This window comes from Salvelinus namaycush, chromosome 24 (genome assembly GCF_016432855.1).
Source record: "Salvelinus namaycush isolate Seneca chromosome 24, SaNama_1.0, whole genome shotgun sequence".
Lineage (NCBI taxonomy): Eukaryota > Metazoa > Chordata > Actinopteri > Salmoniformes > Salmonidae > Salvelinus > Salvelinus namaycush.
The window spans coordinates 22,326,697-22,353,209 of record NC_052330.1 but is presented as its reverse complement, the minus strand read 5'-3'; the positions used below and the strand labels follow the sequence as shown (position 1 = coordinate 22,353,209).

Sequence of the window (26,513 nt, the reverse complement as noted above, 5' to 3'; positions counted from 1 at the left end):
AAGGTAAAATAAAAAATGTAATAAAAATGATTGTCCTCTTTATGCCATTTGACACATAGAATACATTAACTGGTTATTTCTGAAGCTAACACGGTGTCATACAAGACAGGCCAGTGAAAGAACACTGGTCTACACATCCACACTCCCTATATACACTTCTGTCGGTGTGAAAGAATCAAAATCAGTCTCTGGTTTAGCCTTTGTATTTTTTTTTAGTTGAGAAAAATTCATAGATATCCCTTGATAAAACAAAACTATGCGTGAAGGACAAGCTGCAGTGTTTAGGACTACCTGACGTTGGGCTTAGTTTTCTCCCAACAGCGCTCATCCGACGTTTTGTCCTTTTTCAGTTTACATTCATATCAAAACAGAGAAATCTATCACTTGGGTTATGATAGCCTACCACGTTATGCCTACCACATATAAAGTGCTCAGGACATTACTTCAACTCTTGTGTAGCATACAGCATAATTTACATATTTTGTGCTGACATAAAATGTATAACTAATACATCTGTATTTTCCCCCTCCATATTCTGGTCCTGTTATTGATACCTGGTACCATTAAAAATAAAAAAATAAAAGTATTACAAGAGTTTGAACAGAGAACATGACTTAAGCCGTCATGACAACCGAAGGAACAGACGTGATAACGATTGTATGTATGTGTATCAGTGTCTTTGTGTATGTTTACAGTGACTATTGATATCTGCAAACATTGCTTCCATTAAAAACAGATTAAAAAGATGGATGGAGGTTTATAAAAAGCAGGTCCGGGTGTAGTAGAGTGGTGGAGAGATGGAACGGTGAAGGTGGGATGTGTCTCTCAATGTTTTGGATGTCCCACCCACCTTCCAACAGCATTCGCTCATCTTACTGTCAATCACCGGTCTGCACCAATGGCTCCACAGCACAGGGGAGTTGGAGGGGGGGACTGACTGTGTGTGGATGTGGTTCATTGCTGAGGGAGATTTAGAGGGATAGAGGATATGAGCTATGACAATATTGCAGGGTGAGGGAATGAAACGGGGGATCTAGGGGGTGTGTGTAGTGAGATGTGTGAGTGTTTCTGGGTCTCTGCGTCAGTTGTTTGAGGGAGCATTCGGTGCCTGTGTGGGTGTTTGTGTGTGTCTTAGGTGTTGGTGGGGTGTTCAGACCACTGTGGCTGGTCTGGGCAGAGTGTGTGTGTCTGTCTCGGTTGGTGGAAGTGGTTAAACCAATGTGGCTGGTCTGGGCATTGTATATGTGTGTGTGTCTCAGTTGGTGGGAGTGGTTAAACCACTGTGGCTGGTCTGCGGTCCATCTCCTCCTCCAGCTTCACCATCTGCTGGATGTCTTTGGCCTAGAGGGAACCAACAACCACACTGTTACACAAACCGTGCACACACACACACCTCCCTACGCAAGAATCCACACACACTTCTACCAGAGACATAATTCTACTGCATCAGTACAGCCATTTATTGATTTAAACTACAGTAACAGTACAACTACCTAAACTATGCCAGCCCAAACTAACTCCTCCGTCCTGTCCCAGTGTTGCAGCATACTGTCACATGATATCCAGGTGTCAGGAAGACTCTCAGTGAAACAGCAGTAGAGGGTCTCCTGGGTCCTTGTAATACTGCCATGACTCATCATAATGATCAATGACTCATGTAGACAGGACTGACTGCTGACACCCTGAGTGCTGCATATTAAAAGGTTACCATGTGGGTTCATAACACAAAGTCTTGGATGGAAGCGCCTACCTTGACACTGTTTATTGGCATGATGTGATTTCAAACGCTGTGGTGCAAAAACAAGCAAATCATAAGGATGAGAAAGAACATACATGTGACATACATGTACTGGCTGTGAAAAATGATGACAAACAATACAACTATGGTTTGTGTGGTAATCTGATCCTTGATCAGCGGTTAGCTACCTGCTCATTGAACTTGTCCAGTTTCTCTAGCTGTTCTTTCTGAGACTTCTCCAGCGTCTCCATCTCCTTCTGGTGCTTCATAGCCAACTAGCGATGGAGCAAGGGATAGAGGACAAAGATGGAGGGAGGAGAAAGACAGAGGGAGGAGAAAGAGTCATTTACTTTAACACCAAATGTATCAGCTAAGCAAACCATTTCAAGGCTAAGGCGCTAGTTGATTCACCTCAACAGCAGCACAGCACTAGAATTAGTAGAAGATAAAACACCAACCCTTTTCCTTTCTTCCAGGAACTTTTTGGTGTTGCTGCTGTTCAACTCTCTAACTCTCCTGTGAAGAGAACGAGAAGGAAGACATTCTAAGATTATACGAGTACAGACACAGTTTAAGGGGTGTTCATTGGGAACCTAAATACTGTAGTCTACACCGAGTACACCAAACATTAACAACACCTTTCTTGTATTGAGGTACACCCTCCCATTCTGCCCTCAGAACAGCCTCAATTTGTCGGCGCATGGACTATACAAGGTGTCGAATGCGTTCCACAGGGATGCTGGCCCATGTTGACTCCAATGCTTCCCACAGTTGTGTCAAGTTGGCTGGATGTCCTTTGGGTGGTGGACCACTCTTAATTCACTGGGAACTGTGTAACGTGAAAAACTCAGCAGCGTTGCGATTGTTGACACAAACCGGTGTGCCTGGCACTTAAATATTTTGTCTTGCCCATTCATCCTCTGAATGGCACACATACACAATTCATGTCTCAATTGTCTCAAGGCTTAAAAATCCTTCTTTAACCTGTCTCCTCCCCTTCATCTACACTGATTGAAGTGGATTTAACAAGTGACATCAATAAGGGATCATATCTTTCACCTGGATTCACCTGGTCAGTCTATGTCATGGAAAGTGTTCATAATGTTTTGTATACTCAGGGTATATACATCCTGACATAACCCATGTTCTCCATGCAGTCAAAGTCAGTTTGTGATTAGCGAGCGGGGCAGTGTGACCCACCTCTCCCTCTCTGCCTTGTTTTTGATGGTCTTGTCCTGGCTGATGGCCTTGCTGTTCTCCATGGACGTCTTGGCCTGGTTGGCCCGCATCTCCTTGCTCTGCCTGAGAGGGGAGGGGACAAAAAAACAGCCTGGTAAAAAACCTCATCAAGTACACATATACCTAGCAGGACAACCCCACAGCTCACAGTAGCCAAGATGGTTAGACTGTATCTGTTGTCCTAGGGACCTCATTCAGAGACATCAGAACTATAGCACACATCATGTCCCAAGGAAGAACTCTGGATTTTCAGTTTGAGCTGTAGGGTCAGCTGTTTTGTCAGTTCCTCTTTAAGTTTGAGATGTAGGGTCTACTCCATTGCTCTCCAACCCTGCTTCTGGAGAGCTACCCTCCTGTAACTTTTCTGGAGAGCTACCCTCCTGTAGCTTTTCTGGAGAGCTACCCTCCTGTAGCTTTTCTGGAGAGCTACCCTACTGTAGCTTTTCTGGAGAGCTACCTTACTGTAGCTTTTCTGGAGAGCTACCCTCCAGCTTGGCCCAACCTAGGTGAAAACTTAAAGGAGGGTATCTCTCCAGGAACAGGGTTGAAGAGCCCTGACCTAGTGTATGTGTGTGCATCGCTCTCTCTCACCGTTCGTGAATCAGTTTGAGCGATAGAGTCTGTTGTTCCTGTACTCCACTCAGTAGTTTCTTGAGCTGTTCACACTGCTGGACCACGTGGATGTCCTTCATATCCTGCTCTACACTGCTGTGGGAGTTGATCATCTCTGACCACTCCTTAGTGTGCTGGGCTGTAATGTCCTTCACCTGAAGGGCACAGGATACACAATATTACACTACACTAAACTGTATATCATCTCAGACCACTCATTAGTGTGCTGTGATTTGTTGTTCTTCACCTGAAGGGCACAGCATACACACTACACACTTAAACACCAAACACTATATCATCACTAACCACTCCTTAATGTGCTGAGCTGCTGTAATGTTATTCAACTAATCACTGCAGGTGCAGGTGCAGGAGTCCCCAATTTAACTTAGAATTCAGTTCGACAAAGACAATCTATCTCCTTCTGATGACAGAGGGGCGGTGACTGTGAACTGAAGGTTACCTTAGCTTTGTGGTCAGTGTTCAGTTTCTCCACTTTACTCTCAGTCTCCTTCTTCAACTCCAGACAGTTGTTTTCTCTGTGGGGCGACAGAAAGGTATTTCTTAGCTAGGTGGAGACAGGAACAAACCTTCATTTTATACACCCAACGGCTGTGTCCAGATGCCAGGTATACGATAATACATGTTTATGTTGAATGTTTATTTCAACATGTCATAATTGATTGATTGACTAATTGCTTGAATGATTGATCTACATGTCCTGATATTTACCCTCGTTTCTTGATGGCCTTCTCCAGCAGTTTGTCCTGTGTCAGCTTCTCCTTGTCGTGCTGAGAAATCATCTTGTCCACCTGGGTGCAGTGGCACTTCTGCATGATGGTGCGGTCCTGAAACAGAACACAACATATTACTGAGGATATCAAGTCACAACTGATTTACAGTGAGATACTATTGCAGAGATAGAGACAGCTTAAGATAGCTTGGTCCAACCTTTCCTAAACAAGTCATTTACCATTACAGCCAGACCATATAGCTGAGAACTTACACTAACAAAACATTAGTGGAAATGGTTAAACCCCTGGCTAGTGGGTACATCTGTTCAAAAACATCAGTCTGACTGTCATAACTGTTATGCAACAGGAAAAGAGAGCAGGAGGTTACTATGGTCAACCCTACAAGAGATCCTCTCTTTAGTATACAAACAGGTTGCTACGTAAGAAGGGATTTCATAAGGACATGGTGTTAGTGACTGAAGTCTAGCTACTGTGTGTGTGTGTGTCTGTGTGCTTGCGTGTATGCATGTGTGTGGGGTCATCTTAGCAAGTCTAATTTCTGCCTGTCCACTCTCTGGTGAGATCAAAGACAAACACCTTAGGTTACAGGATGCACTCAAGAGTGTGTGTGTGTGTTTGTGTGTGTGGGCGGGGGTCAGACAACACTGAATGATGAAAGGAGAGACCTCTATCCCTCTTTTTTCCTCTCCATCTCTTTATCGCGATCAGTGTGTGGACATCAGGATGAATGATCTGTACTGTGTTAGCTCTGGGACCTGTACGAGCAGTCTAAAACATCAACCCACCTTTGCGTGCTTCTTCTTTAAAAAGTTCAGCTCTTTCTGCTGCTTTTTAATCAGTTTAAGGTACGTCTGGCGAGAGGAAAGACAGATTACTGAAAACAGATTTAATTCACTAATCAAAGGACAGCAAGCTCAAAGACACTAGACAAAGCCTGTTTGAGGAATGTCAGTGCTGAACCAACCCTCTGTTTGTGCTACAGGAAACATCTGACTGATGTTAAATATTATTGATACTGATAAATAAACAAATGATATAAAAACATGATCATTTTTTATGATGTTGGTGAATACATTTACCAGATAATAAAGTTATAATAGGGAAGGGACCTAGGGAACTGTTAAGGTTCTGGTTAGGAGTAAACTAGATGGTAGGGGTCAGATATCAGGGGTCAGCAGTACCAGCAGGATATAGGTGGTAGGGGTCAGATTTTAGGGGTCAGTGGTATCAGCAGGATATAGGTGGTAGGGGTCAGATTTTAGGGGTCAGTGGTATCAGCAGGATATAGGTGGTAGCGGTCAGATATTAGGTGTCAGCAGTACCAGCAGGATATAGGTGGTAGGGGTCAGATATCAGGGTGTCAGTAGTATCAGCAGGATATAGGTGGTAGGGGTCAGATTTTAGGGGTCAGTGGTATCAGCAGGATATAGGTGGTAGGGGTCAGATTTTAGGGGTCAGTGGTATCAGCAGGATATAGGTGGTAGGGGTCAGATATTAGGTGTCAGCAGTATCAGCAGGATATAGGTGGTAGGGGTCAGATATCAGGGGTCAGTAGTATCAGCAGGATATAGGTGGTAGGGGTCAGATATTCGGTCCCAGCAGTATCAGCAGGATATAGGTGGTAGGTGTCAGATATCAGGGGTCAGTAGTATCAGCAGGATATAGATGGTAGGGGTCAGATATTAGGGGTTAGTGGTATCAGCAGGATATAGGTGGTAGGGGTCAGATATTAGGGGTCAGTGGTACCAGCAGGATATAGGTGGTAGGGGTCAGATATTAGGGGTCAGTGGTATCAGCAGGATATAGGTGGTAGGGGTCAGATATTAGGGGTTAGTGGTATCAGCAGGATATAGATGGTAGGGGTCAGATATTAGGGGTTAGTGGTATCAGCAGGATATAGGTGGTAGGGGTCAGATATTAGGGGTTAGTGGTATCAGCAGGATATAGGTGGTAGGGGTCAGATATTAGGGGTCAGTAGTATCAGCAGGATATAGATGGTAGGGGTCAGATATTAGGGGTTAGTGGTATCAGCAGGATATAGGTGGTAGGGGTCAGATATTAGGGGTCAGTAGTATCAGCAGGATATAGATGGTAGGGGTCAGATATTAGGGGTCAGTGGTACCAGCAGGATATAGGTGGTAGGGGTCAGATATTAGGGGTCAGTGGTATCAGCAGGATATAGGTGGTAGCGGTCAGATATTAGGTGTCAGCAGTATCAGCAGGATATAGGTGGTAGGGGTCAGATATCAGGGGTCAGTAGTATCAGCAGGATATAGATGGTAGGGGTCAGATATTAGGGGTCAGTGGTACCAGCAGGATATAGGTGGTAGGGGTCAGATATTAGGGGTTAGTGGTATCAGCAGGATATAGGTGGTAGGGGTCAGATATTAGGGGTCAGTGGTACCAGCAGGATATAGGCGGTAGGGGTCAGATATTAGGTGTCAGCAGTATCAGCAGGATATAGGTGGTAGGGGTCAGATATTAGGTGTCAGCAGTATCAGCAGGATATAGGTGGTAGGGGTCAGATATTAGGGGTCAGTGGTACCAGCAGGATATAGGTCGTAGGGGTCAGATATTAGGGGTTAGAGGTATCAGCAGGATATAGGTGGTAGGGGTCAGATATTAGGGGTCAGTGGTATCAGCAGGATATAGGTGGTAGCGGTCAGATATTAGGGGTTAGCGGTATCAGCAGGATATAGGTGGTAGCGGTCAGATATTAGGGGTCAGTGGTATCAGCAGGATATAGGTGGTAGGGGTCAGATATTAGGGGTCAGTAGTATCAGCAGGATATAGGTGGTAGGGGTCAGATATTAGGGGTTAGTGGTATCAGCAGGATATAGGTGGTAGGGGTCAGATATTATGGGTCAGTAGTACCAGCAGGATATAGGTGGTAGGGGTCAGATATTAGGGGTTAGTGGTATCAGCAGGATATAGGTGGTAGGGGTCAGATATTATGGGTCAGTAGTACCAGCAGGATATAGGTGGTAGGGGTCAGATATTAGGGGTTAGTGGTATCAGCAGGATATAGGTGGTAGGGGTCAGATATTAGGGGTTAGTGGTATCAGCAGGATATAGGTGGTAGGGGTCAACTATTAGGGGTCAGTAGTATCAGCAGGATATAGGTGGTAGGGGTCAGATATTAGGGGTTAGTGGTATCAGCAGGATATAGGTGGTAGGGGTCAGATATTAGGGGTCAGTGGTATCAGCAGGATTTAGGTGGTAGGGGTCAGATATTAGGGGTCAATAGTATCAGCAGGATATAGGTGGTAGGGGTCAGATATTAGGGACCAGTAGTAACAATCAGGGTAAAGGTAACCTATGCCTCACCTTCATCTGTTTCAAGTCATCAATATTCACATGAGGCACCAGTGCATTTATATCTACAAAGACAGAAATGGAAAAACAGCTCAATTGTGTCAATGTGAGTGAGATGTGTGATGTACTGTAGAGGTCTAGACCAGCTCCGAGCTGGTCTGTGTGTGTGTTAGTGTGTGTGTGTGTGTGTCGTACCCTTCTTGGTCTCAGTGTTGTTCTGGGCAGAAGTAGAAGACTGAGCCGGGTCTGAGCTGGTCTGTGTGTGTGTGTGTGTGTGTGTGTGTGTGTGTGTGTGTGTGTGTGTGTGTGTGTGTGTGTGTGTGTGTGTGTGTGTGTGTGTGTGTCGTACCCTTCTTGGTCTCAGTGTTGTTCTGGGCAGAAGTAGAAGACTGAGCCGGGTCTGAGCTGGTCTGTGGCGTCAAGTTGGTCTTCACGTTGGCGTTTATCTTCCCTTTCTTGTCGTTCTTCGAACTCTCATTTGGTACATCTGCTATATCGCTCTGGAGAGAGGGAGAGGAGGAGAGAAGAGAGAAAGAGAGAGACAGAGAAAGAGAGAGAGGAAGACAGGAGGGCGTTTCAGGTCTATGGACAGAAATCTTTCTCACGCACTTTTCAATCATTACTGCATTTCCATATAGATGGAGGGATAGTTATATTTAGTATTTTCTCCTACCCATCCCAAAGCACATTTTATTACCCAGGGACAAAATAATGTGCTATCTAGAACCTAAAACAGTTCTTAAGCTGTCACCATAGGAGAACTCTTTGAAGAACCCAAAATGGTGGACAGCCGAAGAACCCTTTTGGAACCCTTTTTTCTAAGAGTGTAGATAGCTACTAAGACTACTACATTAGCCAAAGCAACTCATCTTCAACCTTATCCTATACTGTGATGAGAACAACACAACCACACACACACTCTACATACCCTCACACCCATAAAACACACACCCACAAAACACACTGTATTACCTCAATTACCTCATACCCCTGCACATTGACTTAGTACCGGTACTCTTTGTATATAGCCTCATTATTGTTATTTTATTGTGTTACTATTTCCTTTTATTATTTAACTATATTAGAAAAATAAAGGTTTAACTCTGCATTGTTGGGAAGGGGCTCGTAAGTAAGCATTTCACAGTAAAGTCTACACCTCCTGTATTCGGCAAATGGGACAAATAACATTTTATTTGATTGATTTTATATACACTCAGTTGCCAGTTTATTAGGTACACCCATCTAGTACAGGGTCGGACCCCCCAGCAGTGGTGTAAAGTTCTTAAGAAAAAATAGTTTAAAGTACTACTTAAGTTGTTTTTTGGGGTATCTGTACTTTACTATTTACATTTTTACAACTTTTACTTTACTACATTCCTAAAGAAAATAATGTACTTTTTACTCCATACATTTTTTCTCTGACACCCAAAAGTACTCGTTACATTTTGAATACTTAGTAGGACAGAAAATGGTTAAATTCACACACTTATCAAGAGAACATCCCTGGTCATCCCTACTGCCTCTGATCTGGCAGACTCACTAAACACAAATGCTTTGTTTGTAAATGATGTCTGAGTGTTGGAGTGTGCCCTTGGCTATCCGTAAATGTAAAAAACAAGAAAAATGTGGAGTCTGGTTTGCTTGAAAAAGTATTTTATTTTTTAAAAATGTTGTACTTTTAGTTTTGATACTTAAGTATATTTAAAACCAAATACTTTTAGACTTTTACTCAATTAGTATTTTACTGGGTGACTTCCATTTTTACTTGAGTAATTTTTTAGTAAGGTATCTTTACTTTTACTCAAGTATGACAATTGGGTACTTTTTTCACCACTGCCCCCCAGTAGCCATGAAGGTATGCACCTGGTCAGCAACAATGTTCAGATAAGCTGTGGTGTTCAATCGTTGCTTGGTATCAAGGGACCTAACGTGTGCCAGGAAAGCATTCTCCACACCATTACACCACCGCCACTAGACTGTACCGTTGACACCTTGCAGGATGGGGCCATGGACTCCTGCTGCTAACACCAAATCCTGACTCTGCCATCAGCATGACACAACAGAAACTGGGATTCGTCGGACCAGGCAATGTTTTCCCACTCCTAAATTGTCCAGTGTCGGTGATCGCGTGCCCACTGGAGCCGTTTCTTCTTCTTTTTAGCTGATAGGAGTGGAACCTGGTGTGGTCGTCTGCTGCAATAGCCCATCCGTGACAAGGACCGACAAGTTGTGCGTTCCGAGAAGCTGTTCTGTACACCACTGTTGTACAGCGCCGTTATTTGCCTGTTTGTTAGCTTGCACGATTCTTGCCATTTTCTTTCGACCTCTCTCATCAACAAGCTATTTTTGCCCACAGGACCGCCGCTGACTGGATGTTGAAAAGCTCAGCAGGCCGGCCGCTTCTGAGATACTGGAGCCGGCGCACCTGGCACCAATGATCATACCACGCTCAAAGTCGCTTAGGTCACCGTTTTGCCCATTCTAATGTTCAATTGAACAGTAACTGAATGCCTCGATGCCTGTCTGCCTGCTTCATATAGCAAGCCACGGCCACGTGACTCACTGTCTGTAGGAGCAAATCATTTTCCTACCTAATAAACTGAGTACTGTATACACTATCGGTCAAAAGTTTTAGAATACCTACTCATTAAAGGGGTTTTCTTTATTTCGACTATTTTCTACATTGTAGAATAATAGTGAAGACATCAAAACTATGAAATAACACATATGGAATCATGTAGTAACCAAAGAAAGTGTTAAACAAATCAAAATATATTTCATATTTGAGATTCTTCAAAGTAGCCACCCTTTGTATTGATGACAGCTTTGCACACTCTTGGCATTCTCTCAACCAGCTTCATGAGGTAATCACCTGGAATGCATTTCAGTTAACAGGTGTGCCTTCTTAAAAGTTAATTTGTGAAATTTCTTTCTTATTGTGTTTGAGCCAATCAGTTGTGTTGTGACAAGGTAGGAGGAGTATACAGACGATAGCCCTATTTGGTAAAAGACCAAGTCCATATTATGGCAAGAACAACTCAAATAAGCAAAGAGAAACGACAGTGCATCATTATTTTAAGACATGAAGGTCAGTCAATACGGAACATTTCAAGAACTCGCAAAAAGCACTATGATGAAACTGGCTCTCATGAGGACCGCCACAGGAATGGAAGACCAAGAAGGAGAGTGATGGAGTGCTGCATCAGATGACCTGGCCTCCACAATCCCCTGACCTCAACCAAATTGAGATGGTTTGGGATGAGTTGGGCCGCAGAGTGAAGGAAAAGCAGCCAACAAGTGCTGAGCATATGTGGGAACTCCTTCAAGACTGTTGGAAAACCATTTCAGGTGAAGTTGGTTGAGAGAATGCCAAGAGTGTGGAAAGTTGTCATGAATGGCAAAGGGTGGCTACTTTGAAGAATCTCAAATACAAAATATAAAACTTTGGACCTGTAGTGTATGTGCTGTAGCCAACTCCAACGCACAATAGACCAGTTGGCTACAACACATACAATATGTTACATGTACCGTTTCAATCCCCAGAGCTCTCATCTGGTCCGCTCTTTTCTCTGCTATGGACAGGAACTTTTTGGGGTCTGACAGGGCGTCCACGATGGCTAGAGAGAAGACAGGAGATTAATCAATACACTGAACTGAACTGGAATGGAGTGTTGGAACTTCAATGTAATGTATTGTCATATTTGATGTACTTGAGGTTCCATCGTTTTTTAAAGTCTAAACACAGTCATTATACAGAAAGACAAGCAAAGATGACAACGTTCTACTGCAGTAGCAACATTCTATTGAATGAAATTAAGCAGGTACATATGTAGGATCTTAATTTGAGCCAGTTTCTCACAGTAGGAAAATAATCCTGCAGCAACAGGAAATATGAATATTATCTAGATTATAATTCATGGACATTTTTATATGAGTTGATAATTATTTTCTATGGGAAAATCAAGTCTGACATTTCAAAGTGGAAATTACAAACTTCAAAATACTTTAAACCTCAAATACACTACAAGTTCTACATTTCCTGCATTGCAATTCTCCTGCAACAGGGTGATCAAATTAAAATCCTACATCTGTATATATTTGAGTAGATAATATGAAAGCCTCCTGCAAAAGACAGAGAATGATGCTCCCATTATTTGGATTTTAAACATTCACACAGCCTTTCAACACTGCTTATGGGTTATCATCATAATGATTGCCTTGGCTTGGCTTAAGGACTATTCAAATATGTTGTGTATCTCCATGCCTGTGTTTCTCTATAAGTGGCTATTACACTAGCTCTGCTACCATCCTCATTTGCTCTGTGTCATTACTTCTGATGTAGAATACACTGTAGGGCAGCACACCCTGAACGGAGGGACGGAAGGAAGGAGGGACAGTTTGTTAACTGTCTCTCCTCATCCTCTTCGGAACCTGGCCATGACCCACTCCCCCGAGGGTGTCCCAGGGAGTGGGATATAAACACATTTCCAATTCATACATGCGTATTAATACACACGTGTTCATGTGTGAAATAGGACAAATATAAGCACCCACAAAAAGTAATAAATATAATAATGAATCTCCCTCTTTCTTCTTCTCTCCTCTACCTCTCCTCTCTTCAAATTCTCCTCTATTCACCTCCTTCTCTTCTCTCCTCTTCTGTCCTACCTCTCATCTCCTTCCCTCTCCCCAGAGCCTTCTGCATCCACTTCAGTATCTACTATGAATAAATTGAATGGAGATATAAATTGGACCGTGTGTGTGTGGTAGGAAAGAGAAAGACAAAAGACCAGCTGAGAAAGGGACAACGCAAGCACATGTTCCCAGCTCTTCTCTCACACACACACACACACACACACACACACACACACACACACACACACACACACACACACACACACACACACACACACACACACACACACACACACACACACACACACACACACACACACACACACACACACACACACACAATATAGACTAATAAGGTCTCTATTAAGGTTGCAAAGGGCCAGAATATTTCAGAAATTTTTCCATGGGAGGTTAAGCCCCGGAATTTTAGGAATTTTGCTTAAATTCATCAAAAAAGTAAGCTTATAACAGTGATCCTTTTTTGTGGGATACACAAAAGGCAATTCTAGGTCTTGTGGCATATTTTGGTTAAACTATCCCCAATTCAATGGAATTGCAACCCTCTGCATGCACAGTGCATTCTTCCATCACATGTACAGCTGATTCTCAAGATCTTGCACACTAATGAGATGATATTGAGCCCACACTACTACATTGTCTGAGCCAAGGACTACATGCTTTCTGGTAAGTTTTGATTACAATACTGGGTGAGGTGAATATATTTTAAATGACGTACATTATTTTTTGTTAACTAGTAAATAGTAGCCTACAGCAAAGTGTGTTTAAATCATTTCTAACTTGTTATCACAATTTTTGCTAGTTAGTTTTTGCTACCATGTGGGTTTTCGCTTGCTTGAGCCTGCTAACTGAGGAGTGTTAATTCACCTGTTTCCATACATGTTTAATTTTAAAACATTTATTTTACAAAGCAATTGTTTAATCTAACTGCTTAACTATTTATCTGTACATAGAATTTTATTTTTTTAAACACATTTTTTCTAATCTTTAGAGGAAAATGCCACGGGCACAATCTGATGTGTGGAGACATTTCACTGCAGCTAATGTAGAAGGAAAAGCTGTGTACATTTGCAAATACTGTGCCAAATCACATGTGAAGAATGGCAAGGTTCTTAGCAGTCTGGCGAAGTACACTTCCAAGCAAGGGCTTTGGGCTAGAGATGCAATATTGCAGTCGTGCCAACATATCTCATCAGCCACCTGGTGGAAGGAACTTTGTGGATCTGATGCTCTTTCCCCTGTTGCCTCCATCATCCTCCAAATCCCACCAACATCAGCCGCCTCAGAGCGCAACTGGTTTGGGAACACACACCAAAGCACGCATGTCACGATCGTCGAAGGGAGAGAGATTGGACCAAGGCGCAGCGTGTGAGAAATACATCTTCCTTTTAATATATATGACGAAGACGTAACACGAAAAGAAACAATCTTACAAAAAACTAACAAAACAAACAAACGACCGTGAAGCTATGAACGTAGTGCACACACAGGCTACAGACGTATAACATAGACAATTACCCACAAATGCATGATGCCTATGGCTGCCTTAAATATGGCTCCCAATCAGAGACAAATGAAAGACATCTGTCTCTGATTGAGAGCCACTCAGGCAACCATAGACATACCTAGAAACATACACTCAACCATAGACACAGCTAGACTTCTATACTAAACATAAACCCAACTACTCTAATAAACCCCCTAAACCTTACAACCACCCTAGACACTACAAAAACACATACATTCCCCATGTCACACCCTGACCTAACTAAAATAATTAAGAAAACAAAGAATACTAAGGCCAGGGCGTGACATAACCCCCCCCTTAAGGTGCGAACTCCGGGCGCACCAGCACAAAGTCTAGGGGAGGGTCTGGGTGGGCGTCCGTCCACGGCGGCGGCTCCGGCACTGGTCGTGGTCCCCACCCCACCACAGTCACTACCCGCCTCCGTAGCCTCCTCCAAATGACCACCCTCCACATTAACCCCACTGGATTAAGGGGCAGCACCGGACTAAGGGGCAGCACCGGACTAAGGGGCAGCACCGGACTAAGGGGCAGCACCGGACTAAGGGGCAGCACCGGACTAAGGGGCAGCACCGGACTAAGGGGCAGCACCGGACTAAGGGGCAGCTCCGGACTAAGGGGCAGCACCAGGATAAGGGGCAGCTCCGGACTGAGGGACGGCAGCTCCGGACTGAGGGACGGATCCTGGCTGGATGACGGCTCTGGCGGATCCTGGCTGGACGGCTCATGGTTGGCTGACGGATCTGGCTGCTCATGGCTGGCTGACGGATCTGGCTGCTCATGGCTGACTGATGGATCTGGCTGCTCATGGCTGACTGACGGATCTGGCTGCTCATGGCTGGCTGACGGATCTGGCTGCTCATGGCTGGCTGACAGATCTGGCTGCTCATGGCTGGCTGACGGATCTGGCTGCTCATGGCTGGCTGACGGATCTGGCTGCTCATGGCTGGCTGACGGATCTGGCTGCTCATGGCTGGCTGACGGATCTGGCTGCTCATGGCTGGCTGACGGATCTGGCTGCTCATGGCTGGCTGACGGATCTGGCTGCTCATGGCTGGCTGACGGATCTGGCTGCTCATAGCTGGCTGACGGATCTGGCTGCTCATGTCTGGTTGGCGGCTCTGGCTGATCCTGTCTGGTTGGCGGCTCTGGCTGATCTTGTCTGGTTGGCGGCTCTGGCTGCTCATGTCTGGTTGGCGGCTCTGGCAGATCCTGTCTGGTTGGCGGCTCTGGCAGATCCTGTCTGACGAATGGCTCTAGCGGCTCCTGACTGACAAACGGCTCTGACGGCTCGGGACAGACGGGCGGCTCTGACGGCTCGGGGCAGACGGATGGCTCAGATGGCGCTGGGTAGACGGATGGCTCAGATGGCGCTGGGTAGACGGATGGCTCAGATGGCGCTGGGCAGACTGATGGCTCAGATGGCGCTGGGTAGACTGATGGCTCAGATGGCGCTTGGCAGACGGGCAGTTCAGGCACCGCTGTGCAGACGGCAGACTCTGGCCGGCTGAGGCGCACTGTAGGCCTGGTGCGTGGTGCCGGAACTGGTGTTACCGGGCTGGGGACACGCACCTTCAGGCTAGTGCGGGGAGAAGGAACAGGGCATACTGGACCCTGGGGACGCACATTAGGCCTAGTGCGTGGTGCCGGAACTGGTGGTACCGGGCTGGGGACACGCATCTCAGGGCTAGTGCGGGGAGCAGCAACAGGACGCACAGGACTCTGGGGACACACAGGAGGCTTGGTGCGTGGTTTAGGCACTGGTGGTAAAGGGCTGGAGACACGCACCATAGGGCTAGTGCGTGGAGGAGGCACTGGTGGTACTGGGTTGGGGCGGGGAGGTGGCGCCGGAAATACCGGACCGTGCAGGCGTACTGGCTCCCTTGAGCACTGAGCCTGCCCAACCTTACCTGGTTGTATGCTCCCCGTCGCCCGACCAGTGCGGGGAGGTGGAATAACCCGCACCGGGCTATGTAGGCGAACCGGGGACACCATGCGTAAGGCTGGTGCCATGTAAGCCGGCCCGAGGAGACGCACTGGTGACCAGATGCGTTGGGCCGGCTTCATGACATCCGGCTCAACGCTCAATCTAGCCCGGCCGATACGTGGAGCTGGAATGTACCGAACCGGGCTATGCACGCGTACAGGAGACACCATGCGCTCTACTGCGTAACACGGTGTCTGCCCGTACTCTCGCTCTCCACGGTAAGTACAGGGAGTAGGCGCAGGTCTCCTACCTGACTTCGCCACACTCCCTTTAAGGCCCCCCCCAAGAAATTTTTGGGTTGTACTCACGGGCTTCCAGCCTTGCTTCCGTGCTGCCTCCTCATATCGCCTCCTCTCGGCTTTAGCTGCCTCCAGCTCTTCACGAGGGAGGCGATATTCTCCCGGTTGTGCCCAAGGTCCCTTACCATCCAGTATCTCCTCCCATGTCCATGAATCCTGTGTAGGTGGGTCCTGTTGCCGCTTGACACGCCGCTTGGTCCTGGATTGGTGGGTAATTCTGTCACGATCGTCGAAGGGAGAGAGATTGGACCAAGGCGCAGCGTGTGAGAAATACATCTTCCTTTTAATATATATGACGAAGACGTAACACGAAAAGAAACAATCTTACAAAAAACTAACAAAACAAACAAACGACCGTGAAGCTATGAACGTAGTGCACACACAGGCTACAGACGTATAACATAGACAATTACCCACAAATGCATGATGCCTATGGCTGCCTTAAATATGGCTCCCAATCAGAGACAAATGAAAGACATCTGTCTCTGATTGAGAGCCACTCAGGCAACCATAGACATACCTAGAAACATACACTCAACCATAGACACAGCTAGACTTCTATACTAAACATAAACCCAACTACTCTAATAAACCCCCTAAACCTTACAACCACCCTAGACACTACAAAAACACATACATTCCCCATGTCACACCCTGACCTAACTAAAATAATTAAGAAAACAAAGAATACTAAGGCCAGGGCGTGACAACGCAACAGGTTGACCAATACAAGGGTTGAAAATTTGGTGGCCATCCGGGCAAATTTGAGGCTTTTGAGCCTGACAACGAGCCATCCTCAACAAGGTTGGAACGTGACAGTGAAGATGATGCCTCAGTCTGATGTTCAAGAGGAGGACATTGAGGAGGTCCAGGGAGAAGACATGGAAGCCTGAGAGGAAGACAACCAAAGCTTTAGTTTCTCGACTATCATTTTACAGATGAAAACGTTTTTGGGAGATGCGATGGATCATTCAATATTTCCTTTCCTTTGCTGTTCAGTGAAATGATCCCATGTGAAGAGTCAATTCATAAGAGTCAATTCAAAGTTCAATTCATAACTAAATTGTTTTAAAAATTTATATTGGAAGGATTTAATAATTTGCAATTATGTCTACTTATGATAAGATAAAAGGTTTATGTTTCTGTCTCCGTATGATATGGTAAATATATCTAATGCAAAAAACATCTACATTTAAATGAATATTAATTTGCATATATTTCCGTTAACTCCCATATATTCCCGTTAATTCCCACAGAAAGTTTCCATCTCTGAATATTCCCCAAAATGTTGCAACCCTAGTCTCCATACTCAAGTGTTTATGAGTGAATAATATAGAGTTGAATAGAGTTCAGTAGCACACATCTGTAGACCAATAGGGTTCTCTCTCTCACACACACACACACACACACACACACACACACACACACACACACACACACACACACACACACACACACACACACACACACACACACACACACACACACACACACACACACACACACACACACACACACACACACACACACACGGCCTCTGCTGCCCCTAACCTACAATTCTGTAGAGAAAGTACATCTGTGTATTTGCAAGGGAGCAAGTGTGTGTGTGTGTGTCAGTGTGTCCTCACCTCCGAAGCCTTCGGGTACGTAGGTCTTAAGTACTATGTTACAGAAAACGGTGGGTAAAGACAGAGGCTTGTTCCCTTCGTTGCGTAAAGAGATGTGTCTGTATCCTGCCTGTAGACCCTCCAATGGTAGAATCCTCTGACCTATCAGCTTATTATTGTCATCATACACAGCTAGACGCAGCACAGCCAGGTCTGGCAGAATCACCTGTGAGAGAGAGAGAGAGACAGAGAGTGAGGAAGATAGAGAGAGAGGGGTGAGAGAACGACAGAGAGAGAAATAGGAAAGAAAGTTAAGATTCATACCTTTTTCACGAGAATGAGTCAGTTTGTAAGGTAGAACATGTTATCACAGAGCAGTGATGATAGTAGCATATACCCAGCAGTGATGACAGTAGAATATACCCAGCAGTGATGACAGTAGAATAAACCCAGCAGTGATGACTGTAGCACATACACAGCAGTGATGACAGTAGCATATACCCAGCAGTGATGACAGTAGCATATACCCAGCAGTGATGACAGTAGCATATACCCAGCAGTGATGACAGTAGCATATACCCAGCAGTGATGACAGTAGAATATACCCAGCAGTGATGACAGTAGCATATACCCAGCAGTGATGACAGTCGAATATAATCAGCAGTGATGACAGTAGAATATACCCAGCAGTGATGACAGTAGCATATACCCAGCAGTGATGACAGTAGCATATACCCAGCAGTGATGATAGTAGAATATACCCAGCAGTGATGACAGTAGCATATACCCAGCAGTGATGACAGTAGCATATACCCAGCAGTGATGACAGTAGCACATACCCAGCAGTGATGACAGTAGCATATACCCAGCAGTGATGACAGTAGCATATACCCAGCAGTGATGACAGTAGCATATACCCAGCAGTGATGACAGTAGCATATACCCAGCAGTGATGACAGTAGCATATACCCAGCAGTGATGACAGTAGCATATACCCAGCAGTGATGACAGTAGCATATACCCAGCAGTGATGACAGTAGCACATACCCAGCAGTGATGACAGTAGCATATACCCAGCAGTGATGACAGTAGGATATACCCAGCAGTGATGACAGTAGCATATACCCAGCAGTGATGGCAGTAGAATATACCCAGCAGTGATGACAGTAGAATATACCAAGCAGTGATGACTGTAGCACATACACAGCAGTGATGACAGTAGCATATACCCAGCAGTGATGACAGTAGCATATACCCAGCAGTGATGGCAGTAGCATATACCCAGCAGTGATGACAGTAGAATATACCCAGCAGTGATGACAGTAGCATATACCCAGCAGTGATGACAGTAGCATATACCCAGCAGTGATGGCAGTAGCATATACCCAGCAGTGATGACAGTAGAATATACCCAGCAGTGATGACAGTAGCATTTACCCAGCAGTGATGACAGTAGAATATACCCAGCAGTGATGACAGTAGAATATACCCAGCAGTGATGACAGTAGAATATACCCAGCAGTGATGACAGTAGAATATACCCAGCAGTGATGACTGTAGCACATACACAGCAGTGATGACAGTAGCATATACCCAGCAGTGATGACAGTAGCATATACCCAGCAGTGATGGCAGTAGCATATACCCGGCAGTGAAGATAGTAGAATATACCCAGCAGTGATGATAGTAGCATATACCCAGCACTGATGACAGTAGCATATACCCGGCAGTGAAGATAGTAGCATATACCCAGCAGTGATGACAGTAGCACATACCCAGCAGTGATGACAGTCGAATATACCCAGCAGTGATGACAGTAGCACATACCCAGCAGTGATGACAGTCGAATATACCCAGCAGTGATGACAGTAGCATATACCCAGCAGTGATGGCAGTAGCATATACCCGGCAGTGATGACAGTAGCATATACCCAGCAGTGATGACAGTAGCATATACCCGGCAGTGAAGATAGTAGCATATACCCAGCACTGATGACAGTAGCATATACCCAGCAGTGATGATAATAGACTGTAGCTAGGCTCTCCACTGTATCTGTTTCGAACAATAGCCCATAGACAAGGCCATTACAGAACCATTAACTCATCAGCAAGCACACATTCACACATCCAGGGAGAGGAGCTTTGTGTGCGTGTGTGTGCAATACGTATGTTTGTGTGTCCAGGGAATGGAGCTGTATGTGTGTGTGTGTGTGTGTGTGTGTGTGTGTGTGTGTGTGTGTGTGTGTGTGTGTGTGTGTGTGTGTCCAGACAGCTGTGTATGCATGCATGTCTAAATGTGTGAATGTCTGTGTATAAGTGCGTGCAACTCTGCAAGTCTTTTGCCAGCACGGTGTGGCAGTCTGTGTGTGTGTGTCCAGCAGCACGGTGTGAGATGGCCCTCCTGATGGCAGTGTGTGTGTGCGTGTGTGTCCAGCAGCACTGCGGCAGCAGGATATGACTGATGATGTGTGTTGGAGCTGGAGTCACACACACATCATCACCCCCCCCCCCCCCCCACACACACACACACCCAATCTCTGCCCCACACCCCTCCTTCTCTTTCCATTCTCTCTCCCCCATCTCCTCTTTTTCTATTTGTTCTCAAGGTCCTTCCCCCTGTCCACCTCTGTTCCTCTCATTCCCATTCTGTCTCTAATCTTCTCTTCCTCTCATCTCCATTCTGTCTCTAATCTTCTGTTCCTCTCATCCCCATTCTGTCTCTAATCTTCTGTTCCTCTCATCCCCATTCTGTCTCTAATCTTCTGTTCCTCTCATCCCCATTCTGTCTCTAATCTTCTGTTCCTCTCATCTCCATTCTGTCTCTAATCTTCTGTTCCTCTCATCCCCATTCTGTCTCTAATCTTCTCTTCCTCTCATCTCCATTCTGTCTCTAATCTTCTGTTCCTCTCATTCCCATTCTGTCTCTAATCTTCTGTTCCTCTCATTCCCATTCTGTCTCTAATCTTCTGTTCCTCTCATCTCCATTCTGTCTCTAATCTTCTGTTCCTCTCATTCCCATTCTGTCTCTAATCTTCTCTTCCTCTCATCTCCATTCTGTCTCTAATCTTCTGTTCCTCTCATCCCCATTCTGTCTCTAATCTTCTCTTCCTCTCATCCCCATTCTGTCTCTAATCTTCTGTTCCTCTCATCCCCATTCTGTCTCTAATCTTCTCTTCCTCTCATCCCCATTCTGTCTCTAATCTTCTGTTCCTCTCATCCCCATTCTGTCTCTAATCTTCTGTTCCTCTCATCCCCATTCTGTCTCTAATCTTCTGTTCCTCTCATCCCCATTCTGTCTCTAATCTTCTGTTCCTCTCATTCCCATTCTGTCTCTAATCTTCTGTTCCTCTCATCCCCATTCTGTCTCTAATCTTCTGTTCCTCTCATTCCCATTCTGTCTCTAATCTTCTGTTCCTCTCATTCCCATTCTGTCTCTAATCTTCTCTTCCTCTCATCTCCATTCTGTCTCTAATCTTCTGTTCCTCTCATTCCCATTCTGTCTCTAATCTTCTGTTCCTCTCATTCCCATTCTGTCTCTAATCTTCTGTTCCTCTCATCTCCATTCTGTCTCTAATCTTCTGTTCCTCTCATTCCCATTCTGTCTCTAATCTTCTCTTCCTCTCATCTCCATTCTGTCTCTAATCTTCTGTTCCTCTCATCCCCATTCTGTCTCTAATCTTCTCTTCCTCTCATCCCCATTCTGTCTCTAATCTTCTGTTCCTCTCATCCCCATTCTGTCTCTAATCTTCTCTTCCTCTCATCCCCATTCTGTCTCTAATCTTCTGTTCCTCTCATCCCCATTCTGTCTCTAATCTTCTGTTCCTCTCATCCCCATTCTGTCTCTAATCTTCTGTTCCTCTCATCCCCATTCTGTCTCTAATCTTCTGTTCCTCTCATTCCCATTCTGTCTCTAATCTTCTGTTCCTCTCATCCCCATTCTGTCTCTAATCTTCTGTTCCTCTCATTCCCATTCTGTCTCTAATCTTCATTCTGTCTCTAATCTTCTGTTCCTCTCATCCCCATTCTGTCTGTAATCTTCTGTTCCTCTCATCCCCATTCTGTCTCTAATCTTCTCTTCCTCTCATCCCCATTCTGTCTCTAATTTTCTCTTCCTCTATTTGCTCTCTTTGTCTTGCCTTCTCTCTCTCATGCTATACATCTGTTATCCCTCTCCGCTCTCTGCTCTTCCCTCCATGCCTTCTCCCCCTCTCCTCTCCGCTCTTCCCTCCATGCTTTCTCCCCCTCTCCTCTCCGCTCTTCCCTCCATGCCTTCTCCCCCTCTCCTCTGCTCTTCCGTCCATGCTTTCTCCCCCTCTCCGCTCTTCCCTTCATGGCTTCTCCCCCTCTCCTCTCCTCTCTTTCTCTGCAGACACACTGAGTAGTTTTAAGTACCACAGGGACATAAATTCCACCCCAATCCCCTCCAACTCACCCCCCCCCTTTGCTACTCCCTAAGCTGTTAAACTCCAATACCTACCAGTAAACAACCAATGCAGCATTGTATGAAGTGTTCTTTTCTATTCCATTTCCAACACCTTTCTAGTATTCTCCTCTTCTACATTTTCTTCTCCTGTCTTCTTCTCTACATTCAGCCATTTCTCCAGTCTCTCCTGTCTAATACCTCTCCCGCTCTTCCATCCCTCTCTCCTCCTCCCTCCCATCTACATCTATCTCCTCTCCTCCTACCATCCCTCCCTCTCTCCTCTCCTCTGTACCTTCCTGAAGACGAAAGGTTCTTCGTTGTAGGCGGGGTTCAGGCCGTTGTTCATCACCATGCGGGTGCGGAACTCTTTGCGGATGGTATCCGTGGGCAACCCGTACATGTCCACCTCTACGTAGGTCCCAATCTTCTTATCAGACAGGAACTGACCAGAAAACACCTGAGAACATACACATCCAGTCAAACAACAATTAAATACAAAATAATACAACTTTTTTGAAAATGGCCAAATGATCGGACATCATTAAAAAAAATATGCTCACATTACTGACATGGATTTTTAGCTAGCGGTGGCTAAAGCTAGCTGAAGTTTGTACTGGCTGTTTAAAGAAAACTGGACCACAGATGTACAGTTTGTCCTGGCCTATAGACTACTTTCAGGGTGAGGAACCATCTAACATTAAGTTGTAAAATAGTGAACTTCACACAAGTGAGCTTAAGGTTTCCCCGCTTCCCAGCACAGGTACAGTTGAAGTCGGAAGTTTACATACACCTTAGCCAAATACATTTAAAATCAGTTTTTCACAATTCCTGACATTTAATCAGAGTAAAAAATCAGTGTCCTAGGTCAGTTAGGATCACCACTTTATTTTAAGAATGTGAAATGTCAGAATAATAGTATAGAGAAGGATTTATTTCAGATTTTATTTATTTCATCACATTCCCAGTGGTTCAGAAGTTTACATACACTCAGTTAGTATTTGGTAGCATTGCCTTTAAATTGTTTAACTTGGGTCAAACGTTTCGGGTAGCCTTCCACAAGCTTCCCACAATAAGTTGGGTGAATTTTGGCCCATTCCTCCTGACAGAGCTGGTGTAACTGAGTCAGGTTTGTAGGCCTCCTTGCTCGCCTACACTTTTTCAGTTCTGCCCACAAATGTTCTATAGGGTTGAGGTCAGGGCTTTGTGATGGCCACTCATATACCTTGACTTTGTTGTCCTTCAGCCATTTTGCCACAAATTTGGAAGTATGCTTGGGGTCATTGTCCATTTGGAAGACCCATTGCGACCAAGCTTTAACTGATGTCTTGAGATGTTGCTTCAATATATCCACATACTTTTCCTGACTCATGATGCCATCTATTTTGTGAAGTGCACCAGTCCCTCCTGCAGCAAAGCACCCCCACAACATGATGCTGCCACCCCCGTGCTTCACGGTTGGGATGGTGTTCTTTGGCTTGCAAGCCTCCCCCTTTTTCCTCCAAACATAACGATGTTCATTATGGCCAAACAGTTCAATTTTTGTTTCATCTGACCAGAGGACATTTCTCCAAAAAGTACGATCTTTGTCCCCATGTGCAGTAGCAAACCCTAGTCTGGCTTTTTTATGGCGGTTTTGGAGCAGTGGCTTCTTCCTTGCTGAGGGGCCTTTCAGGTTATATCGATATAGGACTCGTTTTACTGTGGATATAGATACTTTTGTACCTGTTTCCTCCAACATCTTCACAAGGTCCTTTGCTGTTGTTCTGGGATTGATTTGCACTTTTCGCACCAAAGTACGTTCATCTCTAGGAGACAGAACGTGTCTCCTTCCTGAGCAGTATGACGGCTGTGTGGTCCCATGGTGTTTATACTTGCGTACTATTGTTTGTGCAGATGAACGTGGTACCTTCAGGCATTTGGAAATTGCTCCCAAGGATGAACCAGACTTGCGGAGGTCTACAATTATATTTCTGAGGTCTTGGCTGATTTCTTTTGATTTTCCCATGATGTCAAGCAAAGAGGCACTAAGTTTGAAGGTAGGCCTTGAAATACATGCACAGGTACACCTCCAATTGACTCAAATGGTGTCAATTAGTCTATCAGAAGCTTCTAAAGCCATGACATAATTTTCTGGAATTTTCCAAGCTGTTTAAAGGCACAGTCAATTTAGTGTATGTAATCTTCTGACCCACTGGAATTGTGATACATTGAATTATAAGTGAAATAACCTGTTTGTAAACAATTGTTAGAAAAATGACTTGTGAGTCATGCACAAAGTAGATGTCCTAACCAACTTGCCAAAACTATAGTTTGTTAACAAGACATTTGTGGAGGGGTTGAAAAACTAGTTTTAATGACTCCAACCTAAGTGTATGTAAACTTCCGACTTCAACTGTATTGCTTTTCTCTCTTGGTTTCTTATTAATACGGTGATCATGTGCAGATACACTACAATACACCCCATCTACCTCCATCTCCCTCTCTGTGCTGTGAATTTTGAACTCCTGACCTCGTACCTGTACACTGCAGGTAGCAGCAATAACCCCGTCCACAGGTGTCTCTGAGAAGGGGTCAAACATCCTGTCTGAGCGACGCATGAAGTCTGGCTTCAACAGATACCTGGGAAGAGAAAGGAGGGACCGTGGCCCAGAAGGGTCAAAAAAAATTCTAACTCTATGTTTAAAGGGGCAATCTGAAGTTGCTACATCCATTTTTGGACTTATACATTAATGATATATACCCACTGATTTTTGAAGGATATAACGTATAAATGCCTCATGAGCTTAGTTCAACTGTCAAACCCCATCAGAACCCAAAATATAAGCTTGTTTTACTCCAATGTTTGTAAACAAAGTAAATTTAAACAAACACTGTATAGCCTCAAAACATGGTTAAAACTATAATTTTCATATCATGGATGGTCAGTCCTTGCATCCATAGCTCTGTCTGTGAATTTGAGAGTGGTTATATTTCTCCAGCCCCATCCCTCAGCTTTTTACCGAAACAGGGGCGGGGAGTTTGTTTTGTTATTGTTTCTACTGCTGTTTGCCGCTCTAAACACGTTCTGTAATGTGCTAGTATAGTGTTTATAAATGTGTTATACAGTGTTTTCAGCTCTTTTAACAATTACATCTAAATCGTGTTGTAGAGATGGTGCATAGCTATTTTCCATATCAAGATAAATGGATTGGTGGTTGTATCAATCAGTACAAAAAGGATAATTAGTGCTAGATAATTTATATTCCTGCTCACACTGTTACAGTAAGTTAGCCTGAATCCTAATGATGATGACAATGATTGTGATTCTACCCTGTGTGTGTGCCAGCTGAGTTAGCACGGGAGACGCATTAGGAGAGACCTGTGTGTATGCCAGCTGAATTAGGACGGGAAACGCATTAGGAGAGACCTGTGTGTGTGTGTGTGTGTGTGTGTGTGTGTGTGTGTGTGCACCAGCTGAGGTAGGACAGGAGACACATTAGGAGAGACCTGTGTGTGTGTGTGTGTGACATTAGTTAAGGGTGAAAGTCACATTAGAAGAGCATCAGGAGAGACCTGTGTGTGTGTGTGTGTGTGTGTGTGTGTGTGTGTGTGTGTGTGTGTGTGTGTGTGTGTGTGTGTGTGTGTGTGTGTGTGTGTGTGCACCAGCTGAGGTAGGACAGGAGACACATTAGGAGAGACCTGTGTGTGTGTGTGTGACATTAGTTAAGGGTGAAAGTCACATTAGAAGAGCATCAGGAGAGACCTGTGTGTGTGTGTGTGTGTGTGTGTGTGTGTGTGTGTGTGTGTGTGTGTGTGACATTAGTTAAGGGTGAAAGTCACATTAGAAGAGCATTAGGAGAGACCTGTGTGTGTGTGTGTGTGTGTGTGTGTGTGTGTGTGTGTGTGTGTGTGTGTGTGTGTGTGTGTGTATGTGTGTGTGTGTGTGTGTGTGTGTGTGTGTGTGTGTGTGTGTGTGTGTGTGTGTGACATTAGTTAAGGGTGAAAGTCACATTAGAAGAGCATTAGGAGATAGGGGTGTTACTGTCATTACTGATCTCCTCCCATATGAACTATCTGACTTTAGTAGTGAAAGCCCCAGGACAGAGGAAGAGGGGGGAGAAAGGAGAGAGGGGAGACAGAGAGAGAAAGGAGAGAGAGAGTGCATGATAGCGAGAGAGAGAGAGGATAAAAGGAGGGGAGCCCCATCAATGAGATAGTGGCCCGCCGGCAACCACTTATGAGATGTGAAACGCTTTAATTGTTGAGCTTTTGGAAAGGAAGGGGCAGATAAAGGGATTGAAGGAGGGTGGGGGATGGAGGAGCAGCAGCACTAACCCACAGGATCCGTTGTACTCATACTTTCCCTGGTTCAACTGCATGGCCA

At 45.0% G+C, this 26,513-nt stretch overlaps 1 protein-coding gene across 1 annotated transcript; it reads right to left on the bottom strand.

Annotated features, from left to right (window-relative positions):
• Positions 1–26,513, bottom strand: LOC120019087 (1-phosphatidylinositol 4,5-bisphosphate phosphodiesterase beta-4-like). Its single transcript, XM_038962331.1, has 16 exons — positions 26,465–26,513; positions 24,667–24,769; positions 22,443–22,607; positions 17,749–17,953; positions 11,185–11,273; positions 8,006–8,156; positions 7,669–7,721; positions 5,127–5,192; positions 4,319–4,434; positions 4,050–4,125; positions 3,569–3,744; positions 2,939–3,040; positions 2,197–2,254; positions 1,927–2,013; positions 1,751–1,787; positions 1–1,341 (listed from the first exon to the last, which is right to left on the bottom strand). Exons 1-16 carry the CDS (start codon positions 26,506–26,508, stop codon positions 1,256–1,258), a joined length of 1,614 nt encoding a protein of 537 aa, XP_038818259.1. The 5' UTR covers positions 26,509–26,513; the 3' UTR covers positions 1–1,255.

What these genes read in the sequence shown, in the direction of transcription:
- LOC120019087 (XM_038962331.1), bottom strand. Translation starts at nt 26,508, where the DNA reads ATGCAGTTGAACCAGGGAAAGTATGAGTACAACGGATCCTGTGG. An exon ending in CGTACCCGAAGGCTTCGGAG is followed by an intron (nt 11,274 to 17,748) that starts GTGAGGACACAC and finishes TCTTCTCTCTAG; the next exon opens with CCATCGTGGACGCCCTGTCA. An exon ending in ATGACTTGAAACAGATGAAG is followed by an intron (nt 5,193 to 7,668) that starts GTGAGGCATAGG and finishes TCCTCTCGCCAG; the next exon opens with ACGTACCTTAAACTGATTAA.